The following is an 18,283-nucleotide window of genomic DNA, read 5'->3' as shown; positions in this document are numbered from 1 at the left end:
AACAACAAAATTTTTGTAGTGCCAGTTCTTTGGTCTTCGGAGCATTTTTCTTAAGACCAAGGTTTCTTGGATCTAATTTTAAACAGTGTGGTCGGGTGTGCCAAAGATCCCGCAATAATGACAAGTATGAACAAACTTGGATTTGATCAACTTCCTAGAAGTTATAGAATTGGTCTCATTAATATGAAAAGCAGAATTTCACTCATCCAAACCAGTTACCTCAGGTTTGACTTCAGTAGTCTGAGTTTGACTTCAATAGTCTAGGTTAACTCAATCATTATTTAGAAGAAAAATTAAAACACACATGAATAATTAAAATAATAATTTTCTTAATTTTCTTCCGCACCAATGTTGCAAATAAAAATTTAGTACATTTTGATGAGTTTTTGCTTTTTATGTTATAAAAGGATTTTAAGAGCTATAACATTTGTTTTTGTTAATTAACCTTGGTTCTATTTAGCTCGGAACTTGTACAAGAAAAGTGAAACGTGCAACACTAGGCTCTTGGGTTTTGAGTGGCTCAAATAAAAAGCTAATGTCCATTAATATCTCTAGCAAGTGATGATCATTGGAGTCTTGAAAATGAATTTTCCAACCAATAAACAAAGTCCCCCACTATGTTCTAAATTTCTGCCACTGTGATACAACTCAACATAGCGGCTCCCCCTGACATGACAGGACAGCGATATTGGTGTTCAAAACATATGGAAATATATCCATGTGCTTCTATATATATTACCATCCCAAGCGTTCTGAGCAGTACAATCCAAGCATGGGAGTTTTCAGGCAGGCAATACTTTCATTGCTCGCAATATTCCTACTCTCCTTGTCATGGCAAGCATTTGGATCACCTTCTTCTTCTTCTGGCTCCTTTATTCGCTGTCTTTTGAGCCATTCTCAGCCCTGTCATCCAATCTCTCGAGCAATATATACTCCCAACAATTCCTCCTACTCCTCTGTTTTGGAATCTTACATCCGAAACCTTCGATTCAACACCTCCACAACCCACAAGCCTTTCCTCATTCTCACTGCTCTGCATGAATCCCATATCCAAGCAGCCGTGCTTTGTGCTCAAAAGCATAATCTGCAGATGAAAATTCGAAGCGGCGGCCATGACTACGAGGGCGTCTCGTACGTTTCCCAAGTCGCGTTCTTTATTCTTGACATGTTCGATCTCCGTTCCATTCACATTGATGTGGGGAGTGAGACCGCTTGGGTGCAGGCCGGAGCAACTCTCGGCGAAGTTTACTACAGAATTGCTGAGAAAAGTAAGAAACATGGTTTTCCGGCAGGTGTTTGTCCGACTGTCGGTGTCGGAGGGCATTTCGGCGGCGGCGGTTACGGCAATTTGATGAGAAAGTACGGCCTCTCGGTGGATAACATTGTTGATGCGAAGCTAGTTGATGTTAATGGCAGACTTCTTGACAGAAAATCCATGGGAGAAGATTTGTTTTGGGCTATTCGAGGCGGCGGAGCAGCGAGCTTCGGCGTCATCGTTTCGTATAAAATCAGGCTCGTTCGCGTACCGGAAACGGTAACTGTTTTCCTGGTAGCGAAGACATTGGAAGAGAATGCCACCGACATCGTGCATAGGTGGCAGACTGTTGCAGATAAGCTGGATAACAACCTTTTTATCAGGCTATTTCTGGACGTGGTAAATATTGGAACCCATGGGAAGAAGACCGGCAGGGCTACGTTCCTCGCCTTGTTCCTCGGAGACTCCAAAAAACTTGTCTCCGTCATGAGCAAGAGCTTCCCCGAAATGGGTTTGAAGAAATCGGATTGCAATGAAACGACATGGCTCCAATCCGTGCTTTTCTGGACCAACTTCCCCCTCAGCACCGCAGCCGACGTTTTGCTCCGTCGAATACCTCAAACGTTAACTTACTTGAAGAGGAAATCGGATTATGTGAAGGAGCCCATTTCAAAGGAAGGGTTGGAGGTTATTTGGAAGCGATTGATTGAGCTGAATGCCGTGATACTCATATTCAATCCCTACGGCGGAAGAATGGGTGAGATTCCGGCGGAGGAAACTCCGTTCCCACATCGGGCGGGGAATCTAGCGAAGATTCAGTACGTAGTAAATTGGAATGAGGCCGGGAAGGAGGTGACGGATTACTACATAAACTTGACGAGAAAGCTTTACCGTTACATGACTCCATTTGTGTCCAAGAATCCAAGGGAAGCATATTTCAACTACAAAGATCTTGACTTGGGCATCAACCATAACGGCAAGAAAAGCCACCGGCAAGGAAGAGTTTATGGGATCAAGTATTTCAAGGGTAATTTCAAGAGGTTGGTGAAGATTAAGACAAAGGTTGATCCTGGAAACTTCTTTAGGAATGAACAAAGCATCCCTACTCTTCCATATTCACGGAAGTAGCTTAATTGGTGTCTAGAATTTGTTGTTTAGTTAAATCATTTCCTGAAAACTTAGTTGATTATTGCAAAATAATTGAAGTCTTCGTTGGAAAAACAAAGATATGTCGAAGTAAAATGTGTTTAAATCAGACTATGGCATGGACTTGCAGTTTTTTCATTGAGGAATGATAGGAACCCAACTTTTTTCTCAACAAAAGTTCAACTTTTGCCTTATTTATTTTTAAAAAATAAATTAAAATAAAAATGGAAAAAATGTTTGAAGCAACCCTATCTATTTTTTGTCTTTCTTTTATTTGGTATTTTTAAAAAAATGAAAATTGGTATTTTTTTCATAATAATGTCATTTTTTTTCAAGAAAATGTCATTATTATGAAGAAAAATACTATTTTTCATTTTAAAAAAAATATTAAATAAAAGAAAGGCATAAAATAGATAGGGTTGCTTCAGACATTTTTTCCATTTTTCATTTTGTTTTTTTTAGAAAAAAAATAAAGGGTAAAAGTTGGACTTTTGTTGGGCAAAAAAGTTGGGTCTTTAGCATTTCTCTTTTTCATTTCTAGAATGACGGACAAACCCATAAATGAGCTGTCCTGAATGAGTAGTATTCGAAATAATTTGATGTTTCTTGCTGTCAAAATCAGTATCTCTTTATGTTTGTCGTCCCAACTACCCGGCACGCACAGACTATACTCAGAATCAGTAGGCCTCATATCTGTCTAGACCATCAAGCAAATTAGGGAATCACGATGTCTTAGGTGTCATGTTAAAGTGAGGGCAAATGCTATTTTTCATTTTCCTCACCATCTACTCTCTCTCTCTCTCTTTTTTTTTTTTTTTTTTTTTTTTTGTTTGAAAAAATCAAAATGTTGGAAGAGGGAAGATGGTGGGGGAGATGGTGAGGGGAATTTTATCAAGTTTTAATTTTTTATGTTATATGTTAATGAAGATTCCGAGAGGTAGTGACTTGGTAATTTGAGAGGAGGATAACTTCTATAAAGAGGTGGTGTAAACCACCTCCTTTGTGCCCACCAATTAAAATTGGACAGCTAGGATTATCACACCAAAGCAAATGAAGTGAAAAACACTGGATTAAAACACCAACTCACATCATTCACAAAAGACAAAACCCTCTTTTTTCTCCTCTCCCTCTCTCTTTCTCTCCATCGGCGCCGTGCATCCCAGCCAGAGCTTGCCAACACAAACCCAACCAGTACTCCCCTCTCTCTCTCTCACTCTCACAGACACACACCGGCAATAGAGAAAAAAATTTCTCTGCTGCCTAGAGCTTTCTCACTCTCAAAGACACACACCGACCCAGTGCTTTCTCACTCTCACTCTCACAGACACACACCGGTAGCAGAGAAAAAAAATTTCTCTGCTGCCCAGTGCTTTCTCACTCTCACAGACACACACCGGCAGCAGAGAAAAAAATTTCTCTGCTGCCCAGTGCTTTCTCCTCTCTCACTCACGACACAATTTCTCTCTCACCGAAATTATTTCTCTGTTTTTCTCTCACAATGTGATTTTTCATTTGCACAATACAATGTGATTTTTCATATTTCTCTGTTTTCTCTCACTGAATACAGTGTGATTTTTTTTTTTTAATTTAATTTCCTTGAATTCTCATTTCAAGGAAATTAAAACACCAACTCCTCCTTTTTCTCCTCTCCCTCTCTCTCTCTCTCTCTCTCTCCAGCGACGCCGTGCATCCCAGAAAAATTATTCCCATCAAGCTAAGAACTGGATTTTGGTGGGTTTCACTTCTCAAATCGGCTAAGAACTTCTCCCGGTGCTCTCTCTTTCTCTCTCTCTCCGGCGGAAGTAGAGATAAAAACCGGAGCCCAACCCGACGCCGGAGCCCAACCTCTCTCTAAAAAGACGCCGGATCCCAACCCGAGGCCGGAGACCAGACCTCGCCGGTGCTCCAGTTCTCTCTCTGGTGACAGCTGAGATGCCGGTTCCAGTTCTCCTTCTCACTGATGAAGAAAAAAAAAATTATTGTTTTAGTGTCAAATAATCTGGTTTTAGTGTCAAATAATTGCTTAAATGTCTGATTTTTTTTTTTTTACATTATAAATTGCTTCTTTAAACGAAGATGATTAGTGACCAAATAATTACAAGCTACTTTTTGAGGTTGTGTTGGCAGCACATTGTAATTCTTGCAATTGAAGCAATGGACAGAAGAGACATTGAAGTTCTGATTGTTTTCAAAATCTTTGGTTGATCTAAATGGCAGGGCATAAGCCTCCAAACAAGAATATGTCAAATTAATCTTGTGGTGTCCCTCGGCAATATTGATGTTCAAAAACATTGATGTTCAAAAAACCAATCAGATGTAGTCACATTGAACTACATTCAACCATATATTGTGTATTAAACCTCACAAAAAATATCTTGTGTATTACAACCTCACAAAAAATTCCAAACCACACAAATCACAAAAAGTATCTTGTGTATGACAACCTCACAAAAAATACTACACCACACAAATCACAATAACTTCAAGGAGTTCCATATGCGTTGATGTTATTTGCACCAATATTAATTGTAGTAGATGAATATCCAGGATCTTGAGACATGGCAAATGTAGTGGTAGATGGGTACTCCATAGTTGGCAAAGAGCACTGTAAATAATTCATAAATAAATAAAATTAGATAACAGACAAAAATTAACTTGATGGAGGATATGTTATAAAAAAAAAAAAAAATACCTTTTCTAAACTTTGTTCATTTATCAACCCCAAGTTAGTTGGCCTCAAATTGGTATTCAAAATATCCCTATAAAAAATAAGATTTTCATTAAATCAAAATGCATTTTCATGTAAATTATTGTAAATAAAAAAAGATTATAAAAATACCTTGCTTGCTTATTTGAAGGACAATTGGTTCTCACATGCCCGGTCTTCCTGCAAATGGAACATGTCCTTTTCTTGATTGCTTGATTTTCTTTTGGATTTTTTTGTCTTAAAGATTTGGGTTTTCCTCTACAACTAACATGCGGAGGATCTTGCAAAGTGAATGAAAGGTTTGATAGTACTTGGCTGTTGAAGACATGACCCTCGACACTTCTTACATCAGCATCATTTATATCTTTATCACAATCATCATGCATTATCAGAAGCTCGTGATGCAGCTTTTGTAAACCAACGCTAAAATGATCATACTTTCTTTTTGATTGGCACCCCACTTCTACAACTTCATAAATTTGCAACATTAAGCTATTTCTCATCAAGGTGGAAGAATTTTGTGTTTCTGCTTGCATATCATCATTAGAAATGCCATGTATAATGCGACTCTTGGCATTGATCGTCCATCTCTCTAAAACATAATGTTGGGGAATAGTATCCACTAGAGTTTTCTTCACAAAAATTTGAAGAATATGTCTACATAGAATTCCAACAAATTCAAACTTGTGACATGTACAAGTTGCTTTCTTCTCAAGAAATTCAAATGCAACTTCATAAAATGGATTTTCTCTCCCATGAAGGGCCACCTTATATATCTTCACTCCTCCTTCTTCTCGATGTTTAGATGAGTAGTAATTTTGACTACTAAATAGCTCTTCTTGAAACATCAAAAAAGACTCCCGTGTGTAAACCTTTGCCGCCTCTACTTCCATCTTGTAACATGTTTTCAAAATCGGTCTAGAAGTTTTTGTCTTGACATCTTTTTCTTTCTCTTTAAAATAACGTGCATCCAAGGCTTTTTCATATTGATAGACAAAGTCACTCACCATTGTGCTTGAACGAACATAATTTTTAAAAAAATTATTCATACTCTCACTCCGTTGAGTTGTAGACATACCGGCACAAAATGTGGTTCGCAAGTAAGCCGGCATCCATTTTTCAAGTCGCATATAAAGTTTTTTCAACCAATCATTCTCTCCCAACTCATACTTGCCTACAATTTCACTCCATTCCGCCTCAAATTCTTCAATTGTAAGTGTATTATGAATGCAATGCTGAAAGTCTCTTTGAAAAGATGGATATTTATTATATATATGCGCCAAATGTTCTGGAACCTTTTGTAAAATATGCCATAAACATAATCTATGAGTGGTATTTGGTAATACCTCTGCAATTGCTTTGCCCATAGCCTTGTCATCATCAGTGATAATTGTAGAGGGAGCACGTCCAAGCATTGCCTCAAGCCATGTCTTCAACAACCACGTATAAGATTCAGCCGTTTCATTTACAAGCAAAGCACATCCAAACATCATAGATTGGTGATGATGGTTAACTCCAGTAAAAGGAACAAAAGGCATCTTATAACAATTTGTCAAGTAGGTAGCATCAAAAGTAACAACATCTCCAAAATATTGGTATGCAGCTCGTGATCTAGCATCTGCCCAAAAACAATTGCCCATGCATCCATTGTCATCCACTTGGATTGCATAAACAAAACCCGGATTTTTACTTTGTTTCTCAAGAAAAAAATTGTACATTCTTTGTGCGTCTCCCTCTCCAAAAAGAACCTTTCTTTTATTTCCCAAATAATTTTGCACATCTTTAGCAATACAACCAATATTATAGTCACCACCGGATTCTTCACTTAACACCGACATTATCTTTCTTGGAGGTACACCGGATTTATTAAGTGTATCTATAAGACTTTTTTGGGCATGTGTTACCACTCTATGTCCACGAAGCAAACTTGTACTTCTAGGACTAAGGAGATCATGATTATGTTCAGTTTTGAACTTACATACAATCCATTTTAATCCCACTTTCTTTAAACCCATAATTGCTTTACATCCTATCCTTGTTTCAGCAGGCTTCGGGTTTGTATAGGTTTTCTCTTGATAACTTTTATGATGGAAGCCTTCTCTTGAACAAACATATTCTATCCCATTTACTGACTTATCCTTAGCTAGTTGAGAATGACTTATTCGAATACTAAAACCATTCCGCCTTGCATACGCATTATAACATGCACGAGCATCTTCTAATTCATCAAATTCCATATCAAGACATGGTTCCTTTGGACCATTAAATGAGGCAATACTTGCGATTGGTTGCTTCAAATCATTTTGATCTTTTATCATTTCATTGTCAACATGCCCATCTTCAATAAACTCATCACAAAATGATATTTTGTCAAGTTCTTCGATACTAGTACTCATCCTAGAGATCCTGCCAGAGGATAACAACATTCTTCAATTATAATTACTAAAATCTCAACTTCATACATTTTTTCTTATAAAAAATCTAAACTTAACATCTTGATTTTGATATCATACCCAATAATCCTACCCTACCAATACAACTAAAATGAGAATTCAAGGAAAAAAAAAAAAAATCACACAGTATTCGGTGAGAGTGAAAACAAAGAAATATGAAAAATCAAATTGTATTTGTGCAAATGAAAAATCACATTGTGAGAGAAAATCAGAGAAATAATTTCGGTGAGAGAGAAATTGTGTCGTGAGTGAGAGAGGAGAAAGCACTGGGCAGCAGAGAAATTTTTTTTCTCTGCTGTCGGTGTGTGTCTGTGAGAGTGAGAAAGCACTGGGCAGCAGAGAAATTTTTTTCTCTGCTGCCAGTGTGTGTCTGTGAGAGTGAGAGAGAGAGAGGGGAGTACCGGTTGGGTTTGTGTTGGCAAGCTCTGGCTGGGATGCACGGCGCCAATGGAGAGAAAGAGAGAGGGAGAGGAGAAAAAAGAGGGTTTTGTCTTTTGTGAATGATGTGAGTTGGTGTTTTAATCCGGTGTTTTTCACTTCATTTGCTTTGGTGTGATAATCCTAATTGTCCAATTTTAATTGGTGGGCACAAAGGAGGTGGTTTACACCACCTCCTTATAGAAGTTATCCTCATTTGAGAGATGTACTTTGAAAAAGAAAAAGAAAAGACAGGATAAGAGCTCACTACAAAAAAATAACTATTTTCTGACGTGGCAAACAATACATAATTTTTGCCACGTCAGAAAATATTTTTCTGACGTGCTAAAAATAGCATGTTAGAATTTTTTGACATGTTGAAATAACACGTCAGAAAATTCTGACGCGCCAGTTTGGCGCGTCAGAATTTTCTGACGCTTCAATTTGGTGCGTCAGAATTTTCTGACGCACCAAAAATAGAGCGTCAGGAAAGAAAAAAAAATTTGGGCGGATTTTTGAAATTTGAAACACTTCTTATTTTCCCTCAATTTTTTCCTCTTTTTATTCTTCCCTCCTCATTTATTTTCCCTACACTTTCTGATCTCTCTCCTCTCCTCTCTCTCTCCACGGCAGATCAAAGAAAGCAGAAGAAGGAGAAGAAAAAGAAAAGGAGAAGAGAAGAAGAAAAAGAAAGGGAGAAGAGAAGAAGAAGAGAAGCAGAAGAAAAAGAAGGGAGAAGAGAAGAAGAAGAGAAGCATGCTTCTGCGCAGAAGAAAAAAAAACAAAAAAAAAGGAGGAGAAGAGAAGATAAGAGAAGAAGATTTTTTATGTTTTTGAAGATTTGTTGGGTTTGACATTTAGGTTTGATTTTTCAGATTGTTTTTTTTTATTTGGGTTTTTGATTTTTTGATTTGGGTTTTTGATTGTTTGAAGATTTTTCAGTGTGGGTTTGGGTTTTTGAAAATGGAGATCGAAAAGAAGTGATAGAAAGGAGAAAAGATTTTGGAGAAAATTTTTGCAGAGATGAGAAAATTTTTTCGTGGTTTTAAAATCTTCGATCGATCTCTACAGAGAAACCCAACAATTTGTTGGGTTTCTTTGCACCACTTCACACTACAAGAAAGATACTTATCAGGGGCGACTTATTAGGGGCGACTCAAAAGTCGCCCCTAATACACAACTATTAGGGGCGACTTTGAAAGTCGCCCCTAATAGTTCCGTATTAGCGTCCACCTCGAAGTAGTCGCTAATAATGGGTCGAAAAGTTGACTATTAGCGTCCACTTTACAGTGGACGCTAATAAGTCGACCCTAATATACACGCGGGAATTATCCTAGGGGCGGGAAAAATTTAAGCGGCGAAAAAAAAACTTTTAGGGTCGACTTAATACTTAACCAATCGCGTCCACTTAAGTGGACGCTGAAAGATGGAAAAAAAAATAAAAAAATAAAAAATAAAAAATAAAAAATAAAAAATCACATAAAAGCTCAATAGGGTCGACTTTGAGAGTCGACCCTAATAGTTAGGCATTAGGGTCGACAAAAGTCGACCCTAAAGATGCGTAGAAGAATTAAAAAAAAATTAAAAAAATAAATTTGATGACCAATAGCGTCCACTAAGAGTGGACGCTATTGACCTATTATTAGGGTCGACTCTCAAAGTAGACCCTAATAGTTAGGCATTAGGGTCGACAAAAGTCAACCCTAAAGAGTGCGTAGAAGAATTAAAAAAAAATTAAAAAAATAAATTTGATGACCAATAGCGTCCACTAAGAGTGGACGCTATTGACCTATTATTAGGGTCGACTTTGAGAGTCGACCCTAATAGTTAGGCATTAGGGTCGACAAAAGTCGACCCTAAAGATGCGTAGAAGAATTAAAAAAAAATTAAAAAAATAAATTTGATGACCAATAGCGTCCACTAAGAGTGGACGCTATTGACCTATTATTAGGGTCGACTCTCAAAGTCGACCCTAATAGTTAGGCATTAGGGTCGACAAAAGTCGACCCTAAAGAGTGCGTAGAAGAATTAAAAAAAAATTAAAAAAATAAATTTGATGACCAATAGCGTCCACTAAGAGTGGACTCTATTGACCTATTATTAGGGTCGACTTTGAGAGTCGACCCTAATAGTTAGGCATTAGGGTCGACAAAAGTCGACCCTAAAGAGTGCGTAGAAGAATTAAAAAAAAATTAAAAAAATAATATTGATGGCCAATAGCGTCCACTTTTAGTGGACGCTGAAGACATATTATTAGGGTCGACTTTCAAAGTCGACCCTAAAGAGTACGTAGAAGAATTAAAAAAAAATTAAAAAAATAATATTGATGGCCAATAGCGTCCACTTTTAGTGGACGCTGAAGACATTTTGAAAGTCGACCCTAATAGTTAGGTATTAGGGGCAACTTTGTCGACCCTAAAAAGTGCGTAGAAGAATATACGATCGATCGATCGCACCCAAGATGCGATTGATCGCAATCACAAAATATACGAAGGTGTACATCCTATGACTGCGATCGATCGCACCCAATGTGCGATCGATCGCAGTCACAGATGGTTAAAAGATATTTCACACACACACACACACACACACACACACACACACACACATATATATATATATATATATATATATATATATATATATATATATATATATATATATATATTATTTATTTATTTTATTTTAATTTTTATTGCATAATGTACAACAACTTTGATAGTGATACAATGAAATGATAGGATCAAGTGACAATCAAAATTGAAACAATTGAAATTAAAGGTTTGTTCAAACATCCATTTGATCATAGTACATTTGTTCAATCGATCATGATAGGATCAAATGATCGATTAAACTTGAAACAATTAAAATTGAAGGTTTGATCGAATATCCGATCAATCATAATGAATTAGTTCGATTGATCGTGATAAGATCAAATGATCGAACAAAATTCAAACAAATTAAATGTTCGATCGAACATTGAATTGAAGTCTAAGCATTTTATATTATATTAGTGCATTACTTAAATTGATCGGGATACAATCAATAAAACTTGACATGATTGAAGGTTCAATCGAACATCTGATAAAATCAATTCTGATCGATATTATTACATATTAGTCTGATCGATCGTAATGGGATCAAATGTTCGATCAAACATCCGATCGATCATAATGAATTAGTTCGATTGATCGTGATATGATTAAATGATCAATCAAACATCCGATCGATCCTAATAGATTAGTTCGATTGATCGCGATAGAATCAATCGTTTGATCAAACATCTGATCGATCATAATGAATTAGTTCGATTGATCATGATAGAATCAAATGTCCGATCGATCCTACTGAATTAGTTCGATTGATCGTGATAGGATTAAATGTTTAATCGAACATCCGATCAATCCTAGTGAATTAGTTCGATTTATTGTGATAGGATCAAATGATCAATCAAACTTGAAAAAATTGATGGCTCGATCGAACATCTGATCGATCCTAGTGAATTAGTTTGATTGATCGTGATAAGATTAATTGATCGATCCAACTGGATACAATTGAAGGTTCAATCGAACATGTGCATCTTACATGTTCAATAAATACATGTAATTTTTATAGATTAGGTGAAAAGAAATTCTTCTAACCCATTTTGGAGAAAAACTTTGTCTATATATATATATATATATATATATATATATATATATATATATATATATACATGTGTGTGTGTGTGTGTGTGTGTGAGAAAACTACAAAATGATGTATATATATTAACAAATAAAAAATAGAAAACTTTACTAATTATGACCCAAAAAATTAAATTATTATTTTTTTCAATCAATTTTGACTTAAAATAAAATTAATAAGCTAATATAATTGTCTAAATAAGTTCAAATAAAAAAAATTAAAAAGTGGACAATCAGGGTCAACATTATAGGTTGACGCTGATAGTATGGTTATCAGCGTCGACTAAGTCGACGTTGATATAAAACTATGTCAGTTTCGTACAAATTAGAAGGCGGGATCCATTGGCGCGGCGGGTGAAATTTTCGGAAAATTTGTTTTGTATCTCCCCCTTTTTTCTTCTTCGCCTCTCTAACCCATTCTTCTCATGTTATCCCCTGCCTTCTGCCTGCCTTCTGCAGTTCTGCACAATACCAGGAGAGAGAGCTAGAGCGAGAGAGAGAGATCGACACAAGAGAGAGAGAGAGAGAGAGAGTGACGGACAAACGGAGAGAGACAGATGAGATTGCGAGAGAGAGAGAGAGAGATGCGATTCAAAGTTGCAGACGCACAACCATGTATTTTCTCCTTCTAGTTGCAGACGCACAGCCAGGTCCTCTCTCATCCGGTCCTCTTTCTCGCTCTCCTCTCTCTCTCTCTCTCTCTCTTTCTCTCTCTCTCTCTCTCTCTCTCTATATATATTTTGTTTTCTTAGGTTTTATTCAATTTTTGTACGTTAATCTCAGATCTGACTTTTGGTCTGTGATATGATATATATATCTCTTTGTCTCTCTCACTAATGAACATTTGTCTTTCTCTAGTTGCCGAGCAAGGAAGAAAGAAGAGCTTCAGGTAAATTTTCTTCCTCTTCGTCTTCTCTCTTTTCGTTACTGTCTGCAATTCTCTCTCGTCGGAACCCTGTTTTCTCATGCTTTGGTTTAATTTCGAATCTTGGTGCATATTTCTGAAATTTACGCTTCATGTTGGCATACCTATGGATGATTTGAGAGTATTTTGCTAATTTTGGATTTGGGGATGAAAAATTTTAGAAGCCCGCCCCTATTTGTTTTTTGTAGAAGCCCCTAGTATATGGAATTTGAGGATTATTGGGTCAACGCTAATGATGGGTGTTGTTTTGATTTTTGGATAATTTCTTGATTTGATTTTGTGTGTTTCTTGATATGGGATTTTATTTTGGGGACCCTATTCATAAATGTTCTTAATCATTTATATGGAATTTGAGGACTTTGTGTGTTTCTTGTAGCAAGGTGGAGGGTCAGGTTGTGGGTTCAAGTCCCACTGGGTGCATGTGTAATTTACCATTAAAAAAAAAGTTTTCTAATGACATCTCCTAGGTTATCTGATCTCAGTAATGACATGTAGATTTGTAGGAGGATTGCCAGGTGCTTGTGTTATGGTTTATTTTCCATTGATGAAACGAACACCTTTTTTTAAAAGAAAGAAAATTACTTATCTTCATTTTTTTCCTCCCTATTTAGGGTATCCCATGTATCTTTTAGGTTGCTGCTGGTTCTTATCCATCTCTAGCTTGTCCTCAATTATAACGGAGTTGAGCTTACTCATAATAACCCTGTGTTTTGAGATCATTGTTTGATTGGATGCCTGCCCTAGGAAGTCTGGCTTTTTTTTTTTTTTTTTTGGGACTTCCTTGACCTTTTGGAATTTTCGATTGTAACTTTTGGGAGAATTTTGTACAATCTCCATGTACTTGAGTGCTCTCTTTTTATCTTAGTAAATGTATTACTTATAAACAGAGTAAGTCCATTTGTGATGCAACTTGTTAACTAATTGTTTTTGTTTTCTCAATTCAAAAGAAGAAGAAGAAAATGCTTGTGAGTATGATTTTGGTATGCGCTGGTTTTGAAATAAGCCAATGAGTCAATTAAACCTCTCAATAAAAGATTAAGAAGTATCAAATTTTGTGATTATATTATGTCAGTCGTGTTTAGTAGAGTTGTTTCCTTCCAAGTAATTTTGACTTTTGGTATCTGGTATAATGCTGATATCATTCATATGAACTGCTCTTTTTGTTTGTTTGTTTTTTTTTTATTTTGTTTTTTTATTTTTTATTTTTTTCAGTATTTGGATGACCTTGGGATGTGTATATTTTTGCAATTTCAACTTCAAGTACCACAAACAGTTTTCCTCGTTGAAACTTTCCTTTATCTCTCTAATGGTATTTTGTAGTGATTGTTTTCATTTGCCTTTTAGTATCATCATCCTGAGGATGCAAGGTCTAAGTGTTTGTGGGAAATAGTAACATGATAAAATTGATCAACAATCAGAAGATTTGAAGCAAAGACTAAAAGGTAAAGAGAGTGGCGGTTCTGTATAAGGAGATGTCAGCATTGCATAGGAACAAGAGGAAAAAGAGAATGAAGAAGAAAAAGAAGAGAGTAGTGGAGAGGAAGCAAAAAAAGAGGGTGAGTTTTACTTTCATTATTTTTTAAGAGAATTTTTGTGTCTATCTTTAGATGGATCATGCATTTGAGCTGTAAATATGGCTACTTCATTTTATTCATGCGTGGTTGTTAGTAAGTTTGTAGTTCATATTTTTTCAAAATTGTTCTTCTTGTTGCCATGTAAACCTGATAGAGTGGGTATGCTGCCAGTATTTGGGATGCAAGGAGAACCTTCATATTCTTGCAACTAAACAACTCCTACTGATTTTGAATTGCATGGAAGGGGATAAAGCTGTATTTCTTTTGGTTGCACTGTCACATGTGATAGATGGATGGCCCACAAAATTAAACATCATCGGTTCCGTGGTAAACTTGAGGTGGGAATGAAAGTTATTCTTTATGTCATTATTAATCAATTGTGACTGTGGCAATTCATATGCTAAGTTGAGAACTAAAGAAGTTGAATAGACTCCTAGTAGACACCTTTCGCCGCACATTGTATATTCTTGTGTCTAAAAAATTTACCAAAAGAGTTTAAGAATCATTCATACGGCAATTCACAATAAGCTAAAGAAATGTTTCAGAACGCAATGCAATTTTGTTTTCAATATGTGGTGTATATATATAATGCATTTGCAACTTAGAGGTTTATGCTTATATAGTTTGCGTCCAAGAATAAAATGCATCTTTCAACTTATATATATATAAAAGCAAATGCATCTTTTAGTATAATTACATTGATTTATTGATTACAAAGTCCAAATACAATACTAAGACAAAGTAGAATGTGTGTTCCCTCTGCTACAGCTACTGAGGCAGATTTGAAGGACCATAAAAAAAATGAGAGAGAGAGAGAGAAAGAAAGAGAAGATTTAATCTAGGAAATGTGCTGAAATTGGTGAAATCAAAGGGCATTACTTGAATGTTGGTGGTAACAAGTTGCTTTGATTCAAAATCTGATTAGCTGTTCTCCAATTACTATAATTAGAACATTCCTACCTGTTTCTATTAGTATTTTATGTGCAGAATTGACTACGCTTTCTAAACTTTATTGAGCTAATTCAGTTATTGGACAAATGGAATTCAATTAGAAAATATGAATGTTATCTTCTGTCTTGTGGTGGATAAATTTCAAATAAGGGTTCGATTTTATTCTTGAGCCTTGAATTGATAAATTTCAAATAAGCATTTTCATACTTCAGCCTTTAAAGTTTGGTCGATCAGCTCTTTTTGGCATTTAGATGTATATATATATATATATATGTAAATATCTAAATGCCAAAAAGATATATATATATATATATATATATATATATATATATATATGTTACTCATACCAGTGTTCCCTGGTTCTGCGATCGATCGCACTTGGAGTGCGATCGATCGCAGAATTTTTTTTTTTTGATTTTTTAGGACCATTAGGGTCGAGTTTTTGGATGCTAATGGTTAAACTATCAGCGTCCACTTTGGTTTGGACGCTGATAGTTATTATTATTATTTTTTTTTTTAAAGGACCATTAGGGTCGACAAAGTGGACCCTAATGGTTAACTAATAGTGGACGCTAATGCTTGACTATCAGCGTCGACTAATTCTTTCGTTTACAATCATCTTTAGGGTCAAAACATTGCGCCTTTTAGAGTCGATAAAGTGGACGCTAAAAGTGATCATTAGGGTCGACTTTTAAGTGGACCCTGATAATCAGACATTTGATCATTAGGGTCGGACTATTAGCGTCGACACCTTTAGGGTCGAAAAGTCGACGCTATTGGCAACAGCGTCCACTTTAGGACCTTTAGGGGGGACTCAAAGTCGCCCCTAAAGACCTAATTTCTTGTAGTGTCGCTGCACCAGTGGTGCAGAGAAACGAGTGGTGCAGAGAAATTCGTTTCTCTGCACCACTCAATAAATTACAAAAAAAAAATTAATTAATTAATTAATTAATACATTTTTTAATTGAAAAAAAAAATTCAGAAAAAATTTTAAAAAAAAAATTATTATTTTTTAATTAATTTTTAAATTTTGACACGTCAGGAAATTTCTGACTTGTCAAAAAAAGACACGTCATAAAAAAATTTTGACGTGTTAAATCCAACACGTCAGAAATTTCTGACGTGTTGGATCTAACACGTCAGGAATTTCTGACGTGCCATCTTTGGCACGTCAGAAATTTTTCATTCCTGACACCTACAATATTGACGCATGAAACACATCAAAATTGCCCCGTCAGAAGGATTTACTGACGTGTCAGACCACCTGACATGTCAGAAAAAAATTGATTTTTTGTAGTGGCTTGTTGGGGTGTATCTGTGGGGGATAGCTCCAATGCCTAGCTAAGTCAATTAAGGGTATTTCACATAGGGACAAAGTGAGCAAAGAGAGATTGAGTGTGATTAACGAAATACCTGGTTGGAGCTTCCCTTTTATACGTATCAAGTAGCGATTAGTGTCACTGAATTCTAGGCCCCATGTTCCTGAAGATTCACTGTGCGCAATGCTGAAGTGGTGGATAATGGGATCGTGGGTTGCTTTAGATCACGGGATCGTGGAGTCTGACGACGTCTCGGTTACGTTCATGCAGAATGTGGGTTGGTGCTCTTAGTTCGGGCACGTTTACACGTGGCTCAGCTTGGCGCTATATGCTTGGCCATGTTCATTGTGAACGTGGCTTTCCTCCATTAACTGCTGGTTTCCTATTTTACCCTTTATTGGCTGGTATGATAAAGATTTGGGCCTCTTGTTCATGGGCCTGCATAATAGTGTTGGTTTGGGGGCCCATTTTGGCATTGTGGCTGATCAATTACTCAACACTTACCCCCTAATTTTCTTGTTCGAGTTGACTATGAAAATTTTATGCTTTCAGAATGGATCGTTTTTTGTGTTACTAACCTATCCTCGGTATTGACTTTTTTCTTTGATCAGTCTTTTAAGATGACTGGTGTGGTCTTTTGTGTGCAAAAATACAATAATAAAATTACCACTTGCAATAGAACGAATTTTTATAGAATAGGGCTATATAGAGGGTGTTGAACCTCAATGACTACGTATGTGTTGTTATCAAGCTTGTTAAGATCAAATATAACTTAATTAAAATAAGTTTGTTTTGATTTTGTTTTTAAACTAAATGCATAAGAGTAAAAGTAAAACTAAATAGTGATGAGAGATAGAATAAGGGGTTGATTTCACCACTAACCGCATAGCAATGGTCAATCATAAATTAATAAGAGAAATTCATACTATCATTGATATAGGGCTCGTCTCACTCTAGTAGGCAAGAAATTACTATCATTAAGAAATAAGTATAATCCATCTTTAGTTCGCATGGACCATTCACTTAACCACTAAGATGTGGTACGATCCGTCTTCCTTAGGTATAGACTATCTAATTCCTTAATAGGATATATGATGAGTGTCAAATATTGCATATTTGGGCCCCTTAATTTACATTAATTAATCATTTAGCTGTGTCGTTATCTAATGTTTTGTTTTAGTTTTGTGTTTTAGTGTTTTGTAAGTTGTTGAAGAGAAATTGCAACTTTAAAGGAAAAATTGCAAAGTTTAGAAGAAAGCACACTTTGAGAAGGCATAGATGATGTGGTTAACTTTAACCAAATCAAGGAAATGATTAAATCGGAATTTCTCTAATTGGAGTCAAAATCACATTGGATTCAAATTCAGATTCTGCACATATCTCAGTATTTTGACCATAACTTTTCGTTTAAGTATCAGATTGAGGTGATTCTAGCAGCATTGGAAAGCTAACTCAAGATACTACAATTTATTATGAAATAGGATTTTCCTAATTCGGACGTTTTCTGTGCAAAAATAGTCCCGTGATATAAGAACGCAAATTTGGACGAATCCTACTCCGATTTGAACTCCAATTGCTTCATAATTTGACTGGGAGACAGACCTCCAAATTTCCTAGGATTACTAGGGCTTCTAGGACTCTCCTAGGCCCTATAAATAGACGTCTATGCCTTCAAGAAAAAGAAACAAATCCCAGAGAACAAAATTCCACAGTTTTTCTCCTTAGTTTAGTTTAGTTTAGGTTTTATTTTTATGTGGAGTTAATTCCCAACAAAGGTTGGGGATGAAGTCGCACCGATGAAGAACAACATTGCTTTATTGTAAGTCTTTATTATTTTGATTTTATTGGTTTTG

General features: G+C 36.0%; 1 protein-coding gene, 1 long non-coding RNA gene and 1 pseudogene across 2 annotated transcripts; 2 read left to right on the top strand and 1 right to left on the bottom strand.

Annotated features, from left to right (window-relative positions):
• The first annotated feature begins 772 nt into the window (after positions 1–772).
• Positions 773–2,442, top strand: LOC132171819 (berberine bridge enzyme-like 8 pseudogene; annotated as a pseudogene).
• Positions 2,443–4,883: 2,441 nt separating this feature from the next.
• On the bottom strand, positions 4,884–7,447 carry LOC148588185 (protein FAR1-RELATED SEQUENCE 5-like). Its single transcript, XM_088514606.1, has 3 exons — positions 5,241–7,447; positions 5,094–5,160; positions 4,884–5,006 (listed from the first exon to the last, which is right to left on the bottom strand). Exons 1-3 carry the CDS (start codon positions 7,424–7,426, stop codon positions 4,884–4,886), a joined length of 2,376 nt encoding a protein of 791 aa, XP_088370732.1. The 5' UTR covers positions 7,427–7,447.
• Positions 7,448–12,230: 4,783 nt separating this feature from the next.
• On the top strand, positions 12,231–14,417 carry LOC132168575 (uncharacterized). The gene is made up of 4 exons (XR_015909814.1): positions 12,231–12,311; positions 12,520–12,550; positions 13,931–14,142; positions 14,332–14,417. It is a non-coding gene; the product is annotated as an uncharacterized LOC132168575 (long non-coding RNA).
• The last annotated feature ends 3,866 nt before the right edge of the window (positions 14,418–18,283 follow it).

Source organism: Corylus avellana, chromosome 1 (genome assembly GCF_965113065.1).
Source record: "Corylus avellana chromosome 1, dhCorAvel1.hap1.2, whole genome shotgun sequence".
Taxonomy (NCBI): Eukaryota; Viridiplantae; Streptophyta; class Magnoliopsida; order Fagales; family Betulaceae; genus Corylus; species Corylus avellana.
This window is presented reverse-complemented; position numbering and strand designations above follow the sequence as displayed.